Below are 18,279 nucleotides of genomic sequence, written 5' to 3'. Positions count from 1 at the left end.
TATACACATTAGTTCAATCCGCCTTGCAGTCATCTGGGAATCAGACGCGTCTGCCTGCTCTTGTGGTTCTGACGTCCCTGATGACATTGTATTTCTGGATATCGTGAGGACCACCCGGGTTGATTGTTTCCTCGGATGCGATGTAGGTTGGTTTTAGTCTATCAATTGAGACGTCCGTTGATGTGGACGACAAACGTTTTCTCGTTCCTCTTTAGGACTTTAAATGGGTCGTCGTATGGCTGTTGCAGGAAACGCTTCGAGCTGTCTCGGCGTACAAAAACCTGATCCATGGTGGCGAGGTCTTTGAAAACAAAAATTTTCTGATTATTGTGCCGCGACCCGTCACTGGGTCATAAGTTTCTCATCAGTTGACGGAGCGACTTCACGAACTCTGCAGCGTCTTCAGCGGCTTGGTCTGGATGTTGTGGGACTAAGAACTCTCCAGGCATGCGTAGTGACTGGCCGTACACCAGTTCTGCTGCTGTCCCTTGGATGTCCTCTTTCCAGGCTGAACGAGTTTCCAGGAGCACCGTGGACAAGGTCTCCGTCCATCTGGTACCGCCACGGTACATTATTGCTGCCTTCAGTTGTCTATGTAATCGTTCCACTAAACCATTTGCTGCCGGGTGATATCCTTAGGTGGGTTGCGCCTAACAAGCAGTTTAGGTGCCTGAATAGGTATGACTCGAACTGTTTGCCTTGATCGGTGGTAATTCGTACAGGCGTTCCATATCTGGCAATCCAGTGGTCGAAAAGCTCGAGCAACTGTCGCTGCTTCTTGGTCACACAGGGGTACAGCTTCTGACCAGCGAGAAAATCGGTCAATCATAGTAAGACAATACCGATATCCTTCGGATGTTGGCATGATAATTATGTCGATGTGTACGTGTTCGAACCTAGTTGAGGGTGGTGCAAATTTTCCAAGAGGTGGGGATACATGGCGAGTAACAACTACGCACCCATTCTCTGCAGTTTACGTTTATTGACGGCCAGACATAACGTTGTGTCATTAGCTTGACCGTCGTTCTTGTTCCAGGGTGGGACAGGCGGTGCACAGAGTCGAAAGTGGCGAATATGGCCAGTAACTTCCTATCGTAGACTCCATATTTTTGCTCCGCTGTATTAAGTTTCTTAGAAAAGAAATCTAAGGGTTGCCAGGTACCGATTACAAATTGTTGGAGGGACGCTCGTACGGCAATGTTCGATGCATCGCTAAAAATAGCCAGTGGTGCGTTATGTTGAGGGTGTGTCAGTAAGGTTGCTTGGGCTAGACTCTCCTTACTAGCCTCAAATGCGCGAATACCTTCTCCTGTCCAGTTGATGGGCGTTCTTCCCTTCACATTGCTTTTTAACAGTTCGTTCAATGGGGCCTGAGTTTGTGCGGCATTGGGTAAGAATCTCCTAAAGAAAACATACCTAAAAATTGTCGCAGCTTTTTCACGGTATCTGGACGGGGAAATGAACGGATTGTGTCCACCTTCTTAGGTAGCGGGCTTGTGCCTTTTTCAGAAATTAGGTAACCGAGAAATTTTACCTCAGGTCTCCCAAAAATGTACTTCTCGGAATTCACTACAACACCATATTAAACCTTTTATATAACAACTCGAGGTGTCGCAAATATTGTTCGCTGTGCGACGTCGATGCCACCAAAATATCATCAATGTAGGCGAAACAAAAGTCTAAACCTTGCAGCATTTCGTCTATAAACCGCTGAAAAGTCTGAGCAGCATTACGTAATCCGAAAGTCATAAAATTAAATTCGAATAGTCCGAATGGCATAGTAATTGCGGTTTTCGGAATATCTTCAACTGTTACCGGAATCTGGTTAAATGCGCGCACTAAGTCAATGGTACTAAACACCGTTTTACCTTGAATCATCTGAGAAAAATCCTGGATGTGTCTCACAGGATACCGATCGGGAAGTGCCCTCGCGTTTAGGTCACGGTAATCGCCACAGGGTCTCCACTCATTGTCTTTTTTCGGCACTAGGTGCAATGGCGATGTCCACGAACTCTGTGATGGACGGGCGATACCCAGTTGCACCATGGTCTCGAACTCGCGTTTCGCAATTTCCAACTTTTCTGGCACAAGACGTCGCGGACGTTGCGCAACCGGCGGGTCAGGTGTCGTAATTATATGGTGCCTGGTATTGTGGTTGATAAATTTTGTCACCCCGTCTGGTCGGGTAATTTCTGGAAATCGTTGCAGCAATTCGTGAAAGATTGATGTCCCTGAAATAGTTTTAACACTAGTTTCACATTCGGTCACCTCGCATCGCGAAATAAGTATTTTGGTCTAGTAGTTGTCCCTTTTGAATGTCTATAAGTAACCCGTAATGAGCTAGGAAATCGGCGCCTATTATGGGTTTGGCCACGTCCGCCACTACGAATTTCCAGGCAAATTGTCGCCTCAGTCAGAGATTTAATGACAAGTTAATGGTACCATGGGTGTTAATGACTGTACCATTTGCCGCGGAAAGTTCGTAGATCGATTTTCTCTGTGGTTTCGTCATGCGAGAAACCGGGTAAACATAAATCCGCACCAGTGTCTATTAAAAATTTTACATTTGTGGATTTGTCTATGACGAACAAGCGGCATTTCACTGGGCTAACGTCATCTGCCGCCATCAATTACTGCTCCTCTCGTTTTCCGCAGCTTCTGCGCTGTAATTACACGGTTTTCGGTACTTATTGGCTTACGGATCGAACTTCCAATGATACCAACACATACCGTTATTCTCCTGTCTTCTGTCGCGGGACCTCGAACGTGAGCGGGTCCTGGACCGTGTATAACGTCGTGGTGGGTCGTCCGGGTATCTAATTTTTATAGCAGCAAGTTCTTGCTTTCAGTAGTAAGCGCGTTTTGCATGTAATCTAAACGTGTATTTATGGAGGCTACGCCGGTGGTTGCTTCAGACACTTCCGCGTGCGGGCTATACACATCCGTCACTGAATCCGCGATTTCCCCTCTTTTGTCCAGGTTAAGATCTTTATGCTCCACAAGAAGGACATGTACCTGTTTAGGTAGGCGACTTAGTCACAAGGTCTGTAACACTTCTTCCGGGAATGCAGCACCCGCGAGTCCGCGAAGATGACGGAGGAACTGCGACGGCTTTCTATCACCAAGGGGTTCGTTCTCTAATAGTCGGCGCGTATTTTGCTCTTGTGTCGAGATCATTCTCTTAATGAGTTCACTTTTTAACATAGTATATGAACGCTCACTCGTGGGTTTGACTACGATGTCACGCACTTCCACAGCATATTTTGGGTCGAGACTGCTTACCGCATAACCGTATTTCGTGCTGTCTCGGGTTATGCTTGCGGCCTCGAATCTTCCCTCCAATAGTGTAAACCACAGCTGCGGGTTTGATGGAATAAACGGAGGTACTCTCACAGAGACATGTTCCACTGATGGTAGGTTCGATCTGTTGTTGGCATCGGGGGTGTTAGGCATGATGTCGTTTCACTAAATTTCTCTGGTTCGTTTTTCAGATCACGTCGGGGTTACCACTGTTCGTTCTCCACCAAATAAATATCACGCCAGGTAGCACTCTAACTCTTTATTATGCAACTGATTGCCAAAAAAATGAAATAATAAGTACTGGGTTACAACCGCTCAATATGCTGGTCAACTCCCGAATGTTCCCAGATTGCCTGCCTAAGGGTACGGTCAGTGTTTCTGTAATTCTACCTAGAAGGGTCGTTATTCATTAGGACACTGACAGGTACTCCTGAAACAGGCAAATCTGCTTCTATACTATTTCTTATTTGTAAATATTATTTTCTAAAAACACAGAAGCGTACCAGGGAGCGTGTGTCCCCACACTAAATAGATTTAGAATCGACGTTTTGCGAAATATTTTGATTTCTTTTTCAGAAAAAAACTCGTCTATATGTATATAGGCCAATTCACACATAGCAGCGCCCCAGCAGCGCGATGCGTCGCTGCAAATGCTGCTCCTAAAAATATCCATTTTTAAATGGAACAGTTCCTACATATGCAGCACATCCCGGCTGCAGCGTAGCGCGTCAAAATTCAACGCCTCTGAGAGCGTTCATGCTGCTCTGACCTTCGTCGCGCTGCCAAGTGGACATTAGGAAGCAGCAAACACTGCTGTGTCTTCGGCAAATCTCGATGACCATTTTAACGATAACAAAACTACACAAAAAAGTGATTGTATGTCTTTATTATATTGTTTAATCAAATGTCGGAATTATGTGACTTTACGAAGTCCAAAGTCTATAATAATTAAATACTTACTTTAAGAATACTGTCACTTTTTCACGAACTTCGATATATGATCTCCATTTGGTATCCCGTCGTGCCAAATAGAAAGAAACTATTTCTACGAGTTCAATAAATTTTTTGTGACATTCTCATATATTTATAAAATTTAACTTCATCTTCCACCAATTTTCCCGCAATTAAATGAAACTGACCTTCCTCTAGCCTGTGTTTCCACAAATCGTGCGCCCAATATCTTTTATTTCTTTCTTTCTCATGTTGTAATACGCAACAACAAATACATCATCATCACTAGACGAGGATCTCGAAATTTTTAAAATAAAATACGTTTGTTCTATTAGATACTCGAAATACTACTGTTCTAAAATATTAACCGCTGCGCTGCTGCTGTATTGCTAAGTGGGAATGCCTACCAAGTTTTTTCATCGCAGCGACGCTATGAGGCGCTGCTGCCGCGCTGCTGCGGCGTTGCTATGTGGGAATTGGCCCAATAAGCAATTCAAACCAAACACAAAGAAGGTAAAAAATATATTTTATGTTTAGAACTTACCTACCTTATTGGATGAGCTATGTCTTTAACTACAGTAACAGCCCCAGCGGTTAAATTAGAACCAACCATAATACTTGCGTCCATTTCGACTTCTCCATCCAAGTTTAAGACAGAACCATAACCTGTAGAGACAAGTTTGTAAAGTGTGTATGTTGTGGGTGAAATACAAAAATCCAACATAATGTGAAATATAGATTTCATTTTAATAGCGTTTCATTATTGTATTTGTAAGTGCATTTTCAATATTTAAGAAATGTATCAAACGTAAACAATTTCCGACGCAGATCGAATTTTGTTAGAAAATGGAATATTGTGAACAAGTAATATTTAATTTTTTTATACATAGAAGGCGCTGTGAAATGAGAAGTTGGCTGAATATTAATTTTAGATTACAATGTTCTTTTCTAAAAAAAATACTTTTATTATGGATTTGTTATAATTTGATACATTTTTGAAATAGTTAGGTTATGTTTATATCAAAATCCTATAATAACAATAACTTTTTGCAATTTTTGTGCAATTGTCTGAAAATAATAAAATTATCTTTCATTATGACCACGACATTATGAAATACAAATTACTAAGTTTGATCAAAGGTAACAGGAATTTTCAAACTGCGCGTGTTGTATCTTTTCTGTCGAGTTGATTTTTTTATAGCACTGATAGTGCTACCTATAGCACTAGTGTAGTGATGTAGTGCTACTCATACACAAATAAAGCACGTACCTGTCAATTTTTAGGCATCTGCTACGATTTGTTTATGTTTAGTGAGCGAATTAGTAAGATTTACCTCAGTGTTTTTGGCGATTTTTTGTGTGGAGAAATGTCGGATCAAAGAGTTTGCCTGATATTTTTTGTTAAAGACGGAATTAAGTTCAAGTTAAGCCTTCAAAACGTTAAAGAAGGCGATACTGTATCAAAGCTATGAGTTTATCAATGGTTCAAATGTTCCCAGGAAGGCCAGGTAGATATCGCAAATGAAGCAAAATCTGGTTAAATGTGTTAGTAGTAAACCAAAATGTTTGGGTTTGGAATGATGAATTTCTTGTTGCTTGCACTAGTTTATTTACTTTGTGGACTGTATTCGTAGACTGATTGAAGTGCTTACTTTGATCATTTATTTCTAACTGACCAAAGGCCTGCTACATGGCTATTTATAATGTGTAGAGATACGCTAGGGAATATTATCGGAAAACCCGAGTTACCTGGTTTAGGTCCAAAACTTTTAAATCATTTTATTACAAATTACAGGAAATTGCAGTACGATTATAGATGCAACCGTAGGGTTATACGATAATGTCCTTCCTGCTATTGTATACCTAATAGCATAATGGTGTTAACAAGTAAACAAGGTTGTAAAAGATACCTAAATACAAAGAACTACTTAGCCCTAAACTTACAAATAAGTGATTAATATAAATCTTATATTTAGATATCCACAGGATACTGTACATGCCGCTCTCCTTGAAAGGCCAGACTTTCAATGCTAGCTATTGTAGCTATTAAAACTATGAGACTATGAACTATATTAATTCATAATTTAGATTATCCCACTGATACACTATCTGTCGAATGAGTGAGTTTCTACAGGTAAAATGCAAATAGAACTCAGCGAGCGCTTACACAATTTACCATTAGCTAATTTCACTGTCACTACTCGTATGGTACCATCGGTACCGGGATGCACTTCTAACACTCTGCCCATAGACCACTGAAGAACAGGGAGGTTGTCTTCCTTTAGTACCACCAATGCACCTGGTTGAAGAGTATTCGTAACGTTTGACCTCCATTTGCCTCGCTGCTGTAATTGAACCAAATATTCACAGGGCCAAGGACGCCAATACTGCTGTACTAGCTGCTGCATGCGTTGGTAACGGGACAACCGGTTGATTGTCATTTCCTCCACTACTTGCTGAGGGGCAGTCGCGAGTGAGTCGCCAATTAAAAAATGGGAAGGGGTTAACGGTAAATAATTATCGGGATCGGCAGACAGAGGGGTTAAAGGATGGGAATTTAGACATGCCTCAATCTGCGTAAGAATGGTTTATAGCTCTTCGTAAGACATTGCGGTATTACCAAGGGTACGCCTTAAGTAAAATTTAGTAGCTTTTACGGTAGCTTCCCATAAACCACCGAAATGTGGTGCTCGTGGAGAGCTAAAATGCCACTTAATGAGGTCCTTGGATAAATAAGTTGAAACTCTTTCATTGTGAGTTTTATCTGAGATAAGATTATGCAACTCAAGGAAATGATTATTAGCTCCTATGAAGTTTAAACCATTATCAGAAAAAATATCACTCAGTTTTCGTCGTCGGGAAATGAACCGGTTGAGTGCGTTCAAAAAACTATCCGTGGTTAAATCCTTAACTAATTCAATGTGCACCGCCCGTACGGCAAAACATACAAAAACGCAAATATAAGTTTTCACCACCTTCTTGCTACGTATAGAACCCTCTTTAATGAAAATAGAACTAGCGTAATCGACTCCGCATTTGGAAAATGGTCTACTAGGCGTAGCTCGTGCAGATGGTAAATTCCCCATAAGGAATGTTTCTGTTTTTGCTCTTAACCGAGCACATCGGACACATGAACCGATTACTGATTATACAGCGTTTTTTCCATTAATAGGCCAATAATTTAGTCTAATGATGGATAATACTGATCGTTTTGTGACTGATGACTTGTGTAACAAAATGTTCACGGCATAACTTAACGTGTCTGAATTACTATCCCATACTATACCGAGCGTTTTTAATTCCTTATTATCATGAATTAAAACTAATTTGTCATCGTTAGATTTGTTCCCTAAGATGGTTTTCAAAATCTCTTGTTCGTTGGACGACCATTTTCGTAATTGAAATCTTTCGGTTGACAAGATTTTAGTAATTTCACGATAAACTTCCAGAGCTTCATCGATTGAGTCTAAACTGACCAATAGATCATCCATATAAAACGAATTTTTAATTATCTTGCATGTCCTGGGATATGAATTTTCATTATCTATTGCTAATTGCTGTAAACATCGAGTTGCGAGAAAAGGCGCGCTTGCTGTTCCATATGCCACAGTGTTAAGCTCGTAAATGCGCATTGGATCGTTTTCCTTATACCGCCATAAAATTTGTTGAAAATTGCGATCATCCTCGTGTACCAGAATTTGTCTATACATCATTTTAATGTCTGCGTTTAATACATAACGTCTTAATCGTAATCTTAGTACTATGGAAAATAAGTCATCTTGTATTGGAGTACCAATCATTAGTACGTCGTTTAACGATACATTGTTACCTGTTCGAGCTGACCCATCGAACACTACTCGACATTTTGTAGTTGTACTGGCTTGTTTAATAACTGCGTGATGCGGTAATATGTATGAGTTAAGAATTGTATCCTGCCTGAAATTTAAATTGTCCTTAACCGACATGTGTCCTAAATCTTCGTACTCGCGCATAAACTCTGTGTATTCCTTTTTCAACATTTCATTGGTTTTAAATTTATATTCTATCGCGGTAAGACGTTTTAACGCTATCGATTTTGTTGGACCGTTAGGTCGTATGTTCGAATAATGTACTGATTGATGAATATGAGATGTTGAACTTAAGATGCGTTGAAAATGAATCGATGTTGATGCTTGAAAATATGTTTAATGACTGAATTCTGCTTACAGACTACTTACAATAAATATAAATGTTCTCCTACAATTTCACTACCTACTAAACCGGGGACGGTTTTACCCATCCCTTGGTCAGGTACCCAGTTCTTAGAGTAACAAATAAACTTTATTGTACGTAAAACCGTACATGCTCCCCGCCTTGAAGCTAAAAACTTAGATTTAAAATTTAATACAATAATTACATTATACTTAAACTTAAAAATGTAATTTACAAATTAAATTGTACCTTTAAACTGCTTATTCTTAATCTAATTATTAACAGTTTGTCTACTAACTACTAAATGACTGCTAATTCAAATATTGTTTATGTCAGGTCCTTCACATTGTTCGCGCACTGTTGGTAACGTTCACTTACACGTAACTTATCCTTTTCAATGGGTAGAAGGCATATCTTGCGTAATGTTCGCCTTATCAACCCGTTGTTTATTTTGATAGTCACTACCCTCACTTGGCCGTCGTTTCCGGGGTGGGTACCCACTATTCTGCCGATTCGCCAAAAGAGAGGTTGAATGTTGTCTTCTGCTACGACAACCATGCTGCCCTTCAGGTCGCCCGAAGCAAGGGGTTCCCTTTGCCATTTGCTGCGTGTTTGTAATGATGCCAGGTACTCGCGGCTCCATCTTTTCCAAAAATGTGTTCGAATCCTTTCCACAAGCTGCCATCTGGATAATCTGTTAATTGGAATATGATTGACATCATATTCCGGGAACGTCGTGTGTGCCTCAACGATTAGGAAATGGAAGGGGGTCAGGACTTCTAAATCGTTAGGATCTGAGGTTAAGGGAGTTAACGGTCTCGAATTTAGATATTCCTCGATTCGCACTAAAAGCGTATACATTTAATTTTGAGTTAAGTGCGCGTTTCCTATGATTTTCTTTAAGTGTGTTTTCATTGATTTTATGTTACTTTCCCACAAACCGCCCATGTGTGGTGAATTCGCGGGAATAAAATGCCAGTTAATGCCTACGGAACTCAAATCATCAATGATTTTGTTCTGACAATTCTGGTTTTTTAGAAATTCAAATAATTCATTTAATTCGTTTTTTGCGCCTACAAAGTTTGATCCGTTATCACTATAGATGTGAAGTGAATGACCGCGTCTGCTTATAAATCGTTTAAGGGCGCCAAGAAATTCTTGAGTACTCAAATCTGTTACCAATTCTATGTGTACTGCCTTTGTGGCGAAACATATAAACAAAACTATGTATGCCTTGATCAATTTTTTGCCGCGACCGTTAGTCTCCAGAATTAAGACTGGCTCAGCATAATCCACGCCGGTGGTTGTAAAAGGTCGCGCCGGTTGTACTCTGTGCTTTGGCGGATCGCCCATTTTGAATTTTCCTCGAATTGGTTTAATTTTAAAACATTTATGACAGTAATGCAGGACTTGTCTCACTGCACTCCGTGCAGAGATTATCCAATAGTGTTGGCGCAATGCCGCTAACGTGCCCTGGGGGCCCGCATGAAGTTGCTGTTCATGAGTATGTTTTATTATTAATTTTGTTGTAAAATGACCTTTTGGTAATAATATTGGATGTTTTGCGTCATTACTAATTTCGGAATTTTTTAATCTGCCACCAACTCGGATGATACCGCTGCTACTGTCCGCGAATGGGTTTAATGATAATAATTTTGAATTCTCTGGTAGTGCTTTACCATTGCGCAAGAACTATATTTCCCTGTTAAAATGTGCTTGTTGAATGAGTTTAATAATGGTGATTCTTCTATTGTTTAGTTCGTCAGTGCTTAAATTCGCGTTTACGTTTTTTGAATGACTTTTACAATTTTGTATAAACCTGCGTACCCAAGCCACTACTCTCTGTAATTTTGAAAAACTAGAAAATTTTGTTAAAAATGGGACAGACGACGCTATTTTCCTTTGTTTCTAAGACGATAGTATTGTTACAGTTAACGTTTGATTGTGGCCAACGACTTTCGTCACTCTTTAAAAAACTTGGGCCGCTGAACCAACTTTCGATTCGTATTAGATCGAGCGGATACGCGCCTCTACTTAATATATCAGCGGCGTTGTCTTCTGATCGAACGTGTCGCCAATCGTTTGGTGAAGTTAAGGAAATTATTTCTGCTATTCTGACGCTTACAAATGTTTTTAACTTATTTGGTGGTGTGTTTATCCATGCTAAAACTATAGCCGAGTCTGTCCAAAGGTATTGCCGTGATATTTTTAATGACAGGTTGTTTTTTACCTTTGCCATTAATCGTGCTAGGAGAAGTGCTCCGCAAAGTTCGAGTCTGGGCAAGGTTATGGTTTTTAAGGGTGCTACGCGGGATTTAGCACATATTATGGTCGTTTCATATACACCCCTTATGTTTAGCGTGCGTAGGTATATTGCGCTGCCGTAGCTTACCCTACTTGCATCGCAAAATGCGTGCAGTTCTGTGTTGTGCACCGGGAATTCCGAATATGATATTATTTTTCGCGGTATTTTTATATTTTTTAGTTCTTGTAATTGTGTAATCATGTCAGTCCAAATAGTATGAATAGTCATAGGAACGGATTCGTCCCAACCTAGCTTCAGCGACCATAATTGTTGGCTTTCATAATTACTGCGGTTGTTGATAATATTGTCCGTTTTGTTACCTTTCGTGGAATATCGTTTAATCGAATATCATAATTTAAAGTGTCGGTGTTAGGGTTCCAGAATAAACCTAATATTTTCGTGTGTTCGTTTTTATTTAATTGTATAGTTAAATGTGGTTCATCATTTTGCTTAGTCGGTAATGCCCTAATGTCGTTTGATTGAAATTTTCGTAATTCGAATTGTCCTTGTTTTAGTATTTGAACAATATCGCCCCTAAGTTTAATTAGCTCCTCTATCGAATTTGCGCCCGTTAATAAGTCATCCATATAAAAGTTAATAAGTCATCCATATAAAAGTTCTTATTGATAATACCGCAAGCCTCTGGAAATCGTTCCGAATTAATAGCAGTTAATTCTTTGAGACACCGGGTAGCTATAAAACTCGCGGGTTTTGTACCATATGTCAGTGTCGTTAATGCATAGGTACGCAACGTTTCGGACGCGTCGTCTCGCCAGACAATTAATTGATTCGCGTGGTCATCTGAGTGAATTAAAATTTGGCGGTACATTTTAGTGACATCGGCATTTAAGGCATATTTATATGACCTGAATTCTAATACTATGGAAAATAGATCGCGCTGTATTATAGGTCCGTGCATTAAATTATCATTTAAACTGCGACCGTTTGAACTTCGCGCTGATGCGTCAAATACGACTCTTAGGCGAGTGGTGGAACTTGATTCTTTATGAACCGGGTGATGGGGTAGAAATACCGCATTATCTGGCATGTCTAATAGGTTTCATATGATTTAATTGAATATATTCATTAATAAAGTTTGAATATTCGAATTTAAACTCGGGTTGTCTTGAGAATTTTTTCTCTGTGTTGTAGAACCGTTTTACCGCAATTTGCCTTGTTTCTCCTATATGAGTTTTTTCGATTTTAAAAGGTAATTTTACAATAAATCGCCCGTTTATATCCCGTGTTACGTTTGCCCAAAAATGGTTTTCGCAATCTGTTTCTTCCTGGGTTAAATCTATGGTTTCCGGGGGGTTTATACCTGTGTTTTCTATTTCCCAAAAACTACAAACTTTATCTTCTAGGCTGTTGTTGTTTGTTATTACCGATAAATTGCAAGATGTTTTGGTTATGGCTGGATTATTACCCTGATTGTAGGGACCGCCCGCAATAAATCCAAATTGGGTTTTCTGCAAGATTAATCCCGAAGGTAAGCTTATTTGACCAATACATAATAACGACCAGAATGCACCTCCGCCTAATAATAAATCTACCCGGCCGCTCTGGTGAAAGTTTGGGTCGGCAAGTTGTATATTTTTTGGAATTTCCAGATTTATTGGGTTAAGTGATACTAATGGCAAATTTTCAGTAATTTGGTCCACCACTATACACTTTATTCTGTTAAGGGTGAATGCATTATAATTGGATTTTATGTCGATTGTGACGGATTGTTTGGCAGTACTAGTTGTACCATTAAGCCCCTTAATCTCAAAATTTTCATTGTTAAGTTTAAGCTCTAATTTATTACAGAAATTCCTTGTGATGCAATTCGACATAGAACCGGGATCTAGAAATAATCGGTATTGCTGGTATTGATTGGTTTTGTTTTTTACTGCGACGATTGCCGTTGCCAGTAATACTGTGTTATTGACTTGGTTATTGTAATATAAATGATTGCTTACTGTTGTTACTGCATTTTCTACACCCGTTTCTATCTGATTCGTGTTTGACTGATTATCAAGGTGTAAAAGTGAATTATGTTTCTTATTACAGTGACGACATTTTGTTAAATTACGACAAGTTGCTGTAGAATGATTATTTTTAAGACAATTTATACAAAGTTTCAAAAATCTCGCCCTTTCATTACGAGTTTGTATTGCCAGATTAAGGAATTCGGTACATCTATAAATTAAATGATTCGAGTTTTTGCAATATGAGCAGACCACTGACCCTTGATCAACAGCAGCACACGCAATGGTGCGCTTTTGCATTTGTGTAGCTTTTTGGAAGGTATTGTGTGATGGGTGATTTACTGGTTTATTTGTTACGTAATTTAATGATTCTATGACCGTGTAGCGTCTTTCTAAAAATTTGATAAATTGATCGTAAGTAGGTACGTTCGTGTCAAGGGATGTCTGCCAGTCTTTTTTGGTGGTATAATCTAATTTTTCTGCGATTATGGGTACTATCATGGCATCCCATGAATCTACCGGTATTTGCAGCGTTTTTAACGCGGCCATATTAATTATAACTACATCTACCAGATCGCGTAAAGCAGTATTCGATTGTTTGCTTACAACTTGCGCATTTAAAATTGACATAACGTGGTCCTGCACGATTAACCGGCTGTTTTTGAACCGCCTTTCTAGTATGTCCCACGCTTTATTGTAATTTTCGTCTCCAATTGGCAATGATTCTATCGCGCGTAAAGCATCACCGTGCAAACTGGACTTTATTAATTTAAATTTTGACTGTTATTGAGATTTGTATTGTCGTCGATGACAGATTTGAATGAATTTTGAAAATTAGTCCAGTCCTTATAGTTTCTGGAAAAAGAGCTAATATTAATTATTGGCAAATTTAGGGAACTATTTTTACGCGTCTCTACTGAAGTCACAGCAAGACCTTTTCTTTGTGAGTTATGCTGAGCCGCCTCAATTATGTCAATCATAGCGGCCATTATGTCGCAATATTTGTCTTCAAATGCAACGCCCGCTTCGCGATGCATTCTTTTGTTTTGCTCGTTTTTTGAGTCAAGTGTTTCGTATTCGTATTGGCTTTCCTCGTACTCTTTTCTTATACTCTCAAGAATTTGTCGACGCGCCTTTATACTACTTATGCTACTTGTTTCCGGGTTAAAATTATTTACGTACTGTTCTATTCGCGATAATTTCTCATTTACGGTGGTGAGTATGTTTCTCACTTCGTTTAAGCGTGACATTTTGTGGTGATAGTTAAGTATGAAATGTATACGGATCCTAATGCAAATCAAACCGTGTTACAAACTGTGGAACGGGAATAGTGAATTGTTAGGATTTTGTAGAGGCACTCACCTTCTGCTGACGACGGGATACTCTCGTTGGCTCTGGTAAACTGTCTTGGACTGCTTTCTCGATTGTCTCAGCTCCTCGGGGTGGTATTTCGTTTTGCACAATACTCACTGCTGCCGATGAAGTTTTTTTACGATTTATTATGTTGTTTTTGCATCGGATCCGGCTCGAAGGACCAATGTTGGACCGTTAGGTCGTATGTTCGAATAATGTACTGATTGATGAATATGAGATGTTGAACTTAAGATGCGTTGAAAATGAATCGATGTTGATGCTTCAAAAAATTTTTAATGGCTGAATTCTGCTTACAGACTACTTACAATAAATATAAATGTTCTCCTACAATTTCCCTATCTACTAAACCGGGGAGGGTTTTACCCATCCCTTGGTCAGGTACCCAGTTCTTGAGTAACAAATAAACTTTATTGTACGTAAAACCGTACAGATTTAGAGCTACCGAGATTTTTCTGACTGAACTAACCAATGTGTCTGCTAAATGTGAATGTCCTTGTAACTGTTTTTTTTTCGCCTCGATCAACGGAATGGAATCACGAATTTTTAATTCCCGGTCGTACAGTTAACAAGGAGTACTGCCTACAAGTTTCGCGCAATTTACTTCACGTAATCAAGAGAAAACGACAAGAACACTAGTGACATTTCGTGGATTTTGCACCATGACAATGCAGCGGCGCATACCGCTTTGTTTATCCGACACGAAACACAAGCCGTTGTGATACCGCAACTACCCTATTCTCCGGACATGTCCACCCCCCTTCGACATTTTGGTATTTCCCAGACTTAAAAGGATACTCAAAGGACGTTTTTCAACAATACATGAGATAAAGGCAGAATCGCAAACCGTACTCAAGACGATACCAAGGTGTCCCACCAGTGTCTCTCAAATTGGGAACTACGTTGACATACGTGTATAATATCACAGGGGGACTACTTTGAAGGGGATGGGATAAAAATTTAAGATTAAATAAACTCATTCTGATTGTGAGAAAATTAACAATTTCCGTTACTTTTTGATCCAACCTCGCATTAAAATTCTAATTTTTAATATTGGTTTTATGTTATTGTGAATTGCTCTGAAGTAGAAACCTCTTTACTGAAAGATATTGCTTATCAAACGTAGTTCTTCAAAATTACGGTAAATATCAGAACATTTTTAAATACTTGTTAAATAAATGTAATTAACAAATACTATTGTCTGCAGAAAACGAATGATAACAACTTTAATACTTATTTACACATAATTTAACATCAATTAACTTTCTAAGATAGTATAATAAATTGTTCAGAGAGTGTTGATAACGTTAAATGAAATCGGAGAAATATTTCTATAGTGTTCCTTAAATAATTTAGAAAATTGATACGAGTATCTATCATTTTAATATCTGTAAAAGCAATGAAAGGAGTAATAATAGGGAAATATGTACACATTAAAAAAAATTAAAAAGGCGAATACATTAAAGATAAAAATAATAATAATATTCATGATACAGAACATTTTCATATAATAAATTTATTATTTTCAATAATTCTGAAAGTACTTTTGAAAATATTTGAAAATGCAGAAATAGATATCGGAATCTAATCTATATTCGTAACTAATAATATTAATAATACCAGAACATTTTTTTAAGACAAAAATAAATAAATGTTCCAATCTGACAGATATTTATCCAATATGTATTCTCATCAATAATAATTTCAAAGAATAATTATATACAACACCTTGTATATGAGTACATTTCATAAATGAAGAAGTGTACTTCATTTGAGAATGTTATTCTTTCGACCATTTTAGTTTAAAATGCCTTAATGGACCAATGATACAAAGATTAGAGGATGTTGAAATGTAAAAATAAATACAGGGTGATTCATTAACGCTATCGAGCGGCTGTATATTTGAAACTAGACGTGCTACGATTATGGGGTAAAAAATCTATTAACAAATACGGCCAAAAGAAATTGATTTAAAATATTTTCAAGTTTGTAACTTCACCGCTAGGGGGCGCAACTACTATAGTGTTACAGAGAATTATCGGAATTTCGAAATTTCGCCTATATAACCTAAGTTGAAAATACACTTTTTAGATACACTGTTAAGCCCTTCACAAGTTTTGTTTGAACTTTTTTTTGTTATTCCCATAGCAACGCCAGTATGAAGGATGCCATCTTGAAATTTTTAAATTGTCATAACTTCTGAATGCCTTAATCGATTTTAATAAACGATGGTTCATTTTAAAGAACTATTAATAAAATTTATATTTATGACATGGGAATAAAAATATAATTTTCCTGCGCACGGTAGACGACGATAATGTGAAAAGTTTTGTAATTATCTCCGTTTACTAAAAAAATTAAATGCAACGATATAGTTTTTTTCATGGCTTGATATACCATTCATTAAGGAAAACAAATACACAAACATGAGGTCGATATTTTTTTTCGTTTTCAAGTTATTGCTAAAATAGTGAAATTGTGCTAGAATATCCTCCTTTATTTAGTTCTCTAAATAACAAAATTAAATTGTAATTAATTGTAAAACTATACCAATCTTGTCCTTAAAAAGAACTTGCTTTATTTTTAAATTTTATTGATATGTAGGTGCAATTTTTCATTTTTTTATTAATTCCAAATATCTGAGTACCTATTTATAATTATTGTTTCCATAACGAGGCAGGCAGGTCCTATGAAAATAGACAAATGAACAATTATGTCAAGCAATATGTGCAAGCTCTTGTATACTGACTGATGAAACTTGAGCTAACTAATAATACAATAGATAATGATATTAATAATAAAAAATAGTTCAAAAAAGTTAAATCCAAGAAAATTTTCTTTTGTGAGGACTAACGGGAAAATACAGTGCTCAAAAAAATATATTAATATTTACACTAGTGCCTCCACTCCTGGGTGATAAATATACCACTTAGGTATACCAGTTCAGTGAATTTTTGCCTTTAAATTTGGGAAACTGTATTACCAAAAGATTAATACAACCTTGTCAATATGCATTCCCTAAAATGGTTTTATTTAAAATTTTCTTATATTTAAATGTGAAAGTAGGTATTCATTCTATCAAAAGTAGTAAAATAGTATTACAAATTATGTAGACTATGTAAATAAACAAACTCTTACATAAGCTATTATCGTATGTCAATGACACTGATAAGACCAATTAAAAAAAAATTATTATTAAATAATTATTCATTGTATAAGAACATTTGTTTATTTTTAAAGTTAGATAAGTCGCCCATTTAATCTGATATACACTTTTAATGACAATCATTTATTTATTTGTTTTCAATAGAAAAAAATTACCCGCATAGGTAGAGAAAGACTTTTAGCTTTGTTCTTTCTACTTAAAACAAAAATATAATTGTTTGAATATCTCAAAGATAAAAAATTTTCTACAATTTTGTGCCCACCTTAAACAAATTATGTAATTAATAATTTACTTTAATACGAAAACATAATCACCTAAAATTCACCGGTTTCTAAAAATGGTTTACTACAATTTTTGAACGAACTTTTTCTTTTACCTGCATTGAAAGCTTCCCCATCTTCCATATATCTGACAGCCGCCTCAACAGCGTCTAATGCTGATCCGCCTTTTTGCAAAATACTGTAGCCAATTCTTGCAGATTCCTTGACTCCTGAAATTTTGGCAGGAACCCTTTCGTCGGGCACATCTCCAGCTCCTCCGTGCACAAGAATAATCGGAGACATTTTCGCGTAAGCTCTAGCGTTGAGGACTTTATATCCACTGAAATGCAGACATACAATTTCTTGATTTATTTGTGCTATAAATACCGTTTCGTCTTATCTGACCTCAAGTACAAAGCAAACAAAATGAATCTGTCCCCTTTAGCGTACATTATCGTTGCTATTTGGAATGAATATAGCTCTCAATAGCTTGGTTGCAGTCGTCTTGTGCTTGACTCTCTGGTTTGGGAATTTACGTAGGAGTAGGGAAAATTCAGTTCGATGACCACTTCATTGTTGGATATAAAGACTGTCTCTAATTTATTGTGTTAAATCTGAACAGAATAAAGAATGCCGTTTGATAAAAAAGTTTTGTATATACGAAGACAATGTCCGTAAAAAAATATAGGTGGAAAGGAGGTGCATTATTTAAAAACATATTTTTAATTTTAATTAATTTTATTATTTTTTTTATTTTAGGTAGGT

At 37.5% G+C, this 18,279-nt stretch overlaps 1 protein-coding gene across 1 annotated transcript in view; it reads right to left on the bottom strand.

Annotated features, from left to right (window-relative positions):
- The window catches only part of LOC108907111 (isoaspartyl peptidase/L-asparaginase), a 35,224-nt gene extending 17,376 nt beyond the window's left edge, over window positions 1-17,848 (bottom strand). The window contains exons 1-2 of the mRNA XM_018710640.1: window positions 17,631-17,848; window positions 4,800-4,917 (exon numbers count right to left, since the gene is read on the bottom strand). Of these exons, the coding sequence (XP_018566156.1) occupies window positions 4,800-4,917; window positions 17,631-17,817 (305 nt within the window). The 5' untranslated portion in view covers window positions 17,818-17,848. The remainder of the gene's footprint in view (window positions 1-4,799; window positions 4,918-17,630) is intronic.
- Between the last annotated feature and the right edge of the window lie 431 nt (window positions 17,849-18,279).

The sequence above is a fragment of the Anoplophora glabripennis genome, unplaced genomic scaffold (assembly GCF_000390285.2).
Source record: "Anoplophora glabripennis isolate ALB-LARVAE unplaced genomic scaffold, Agla_2.0 scaffold325, whole genome shotgun sequence".
NCBI classification, from domain to species: domain Eukaryota; kingdom Metazoa; phylum Arthropoda; class Insecta; order Coleoptera; family Cerambycidae; genus Anoplophora; species Anoplophora glabripennis.
Note: the sequence above shows the minus strand (reverse complement) of the source record. Positions and strands in the feature narration are given on the sequence as shown.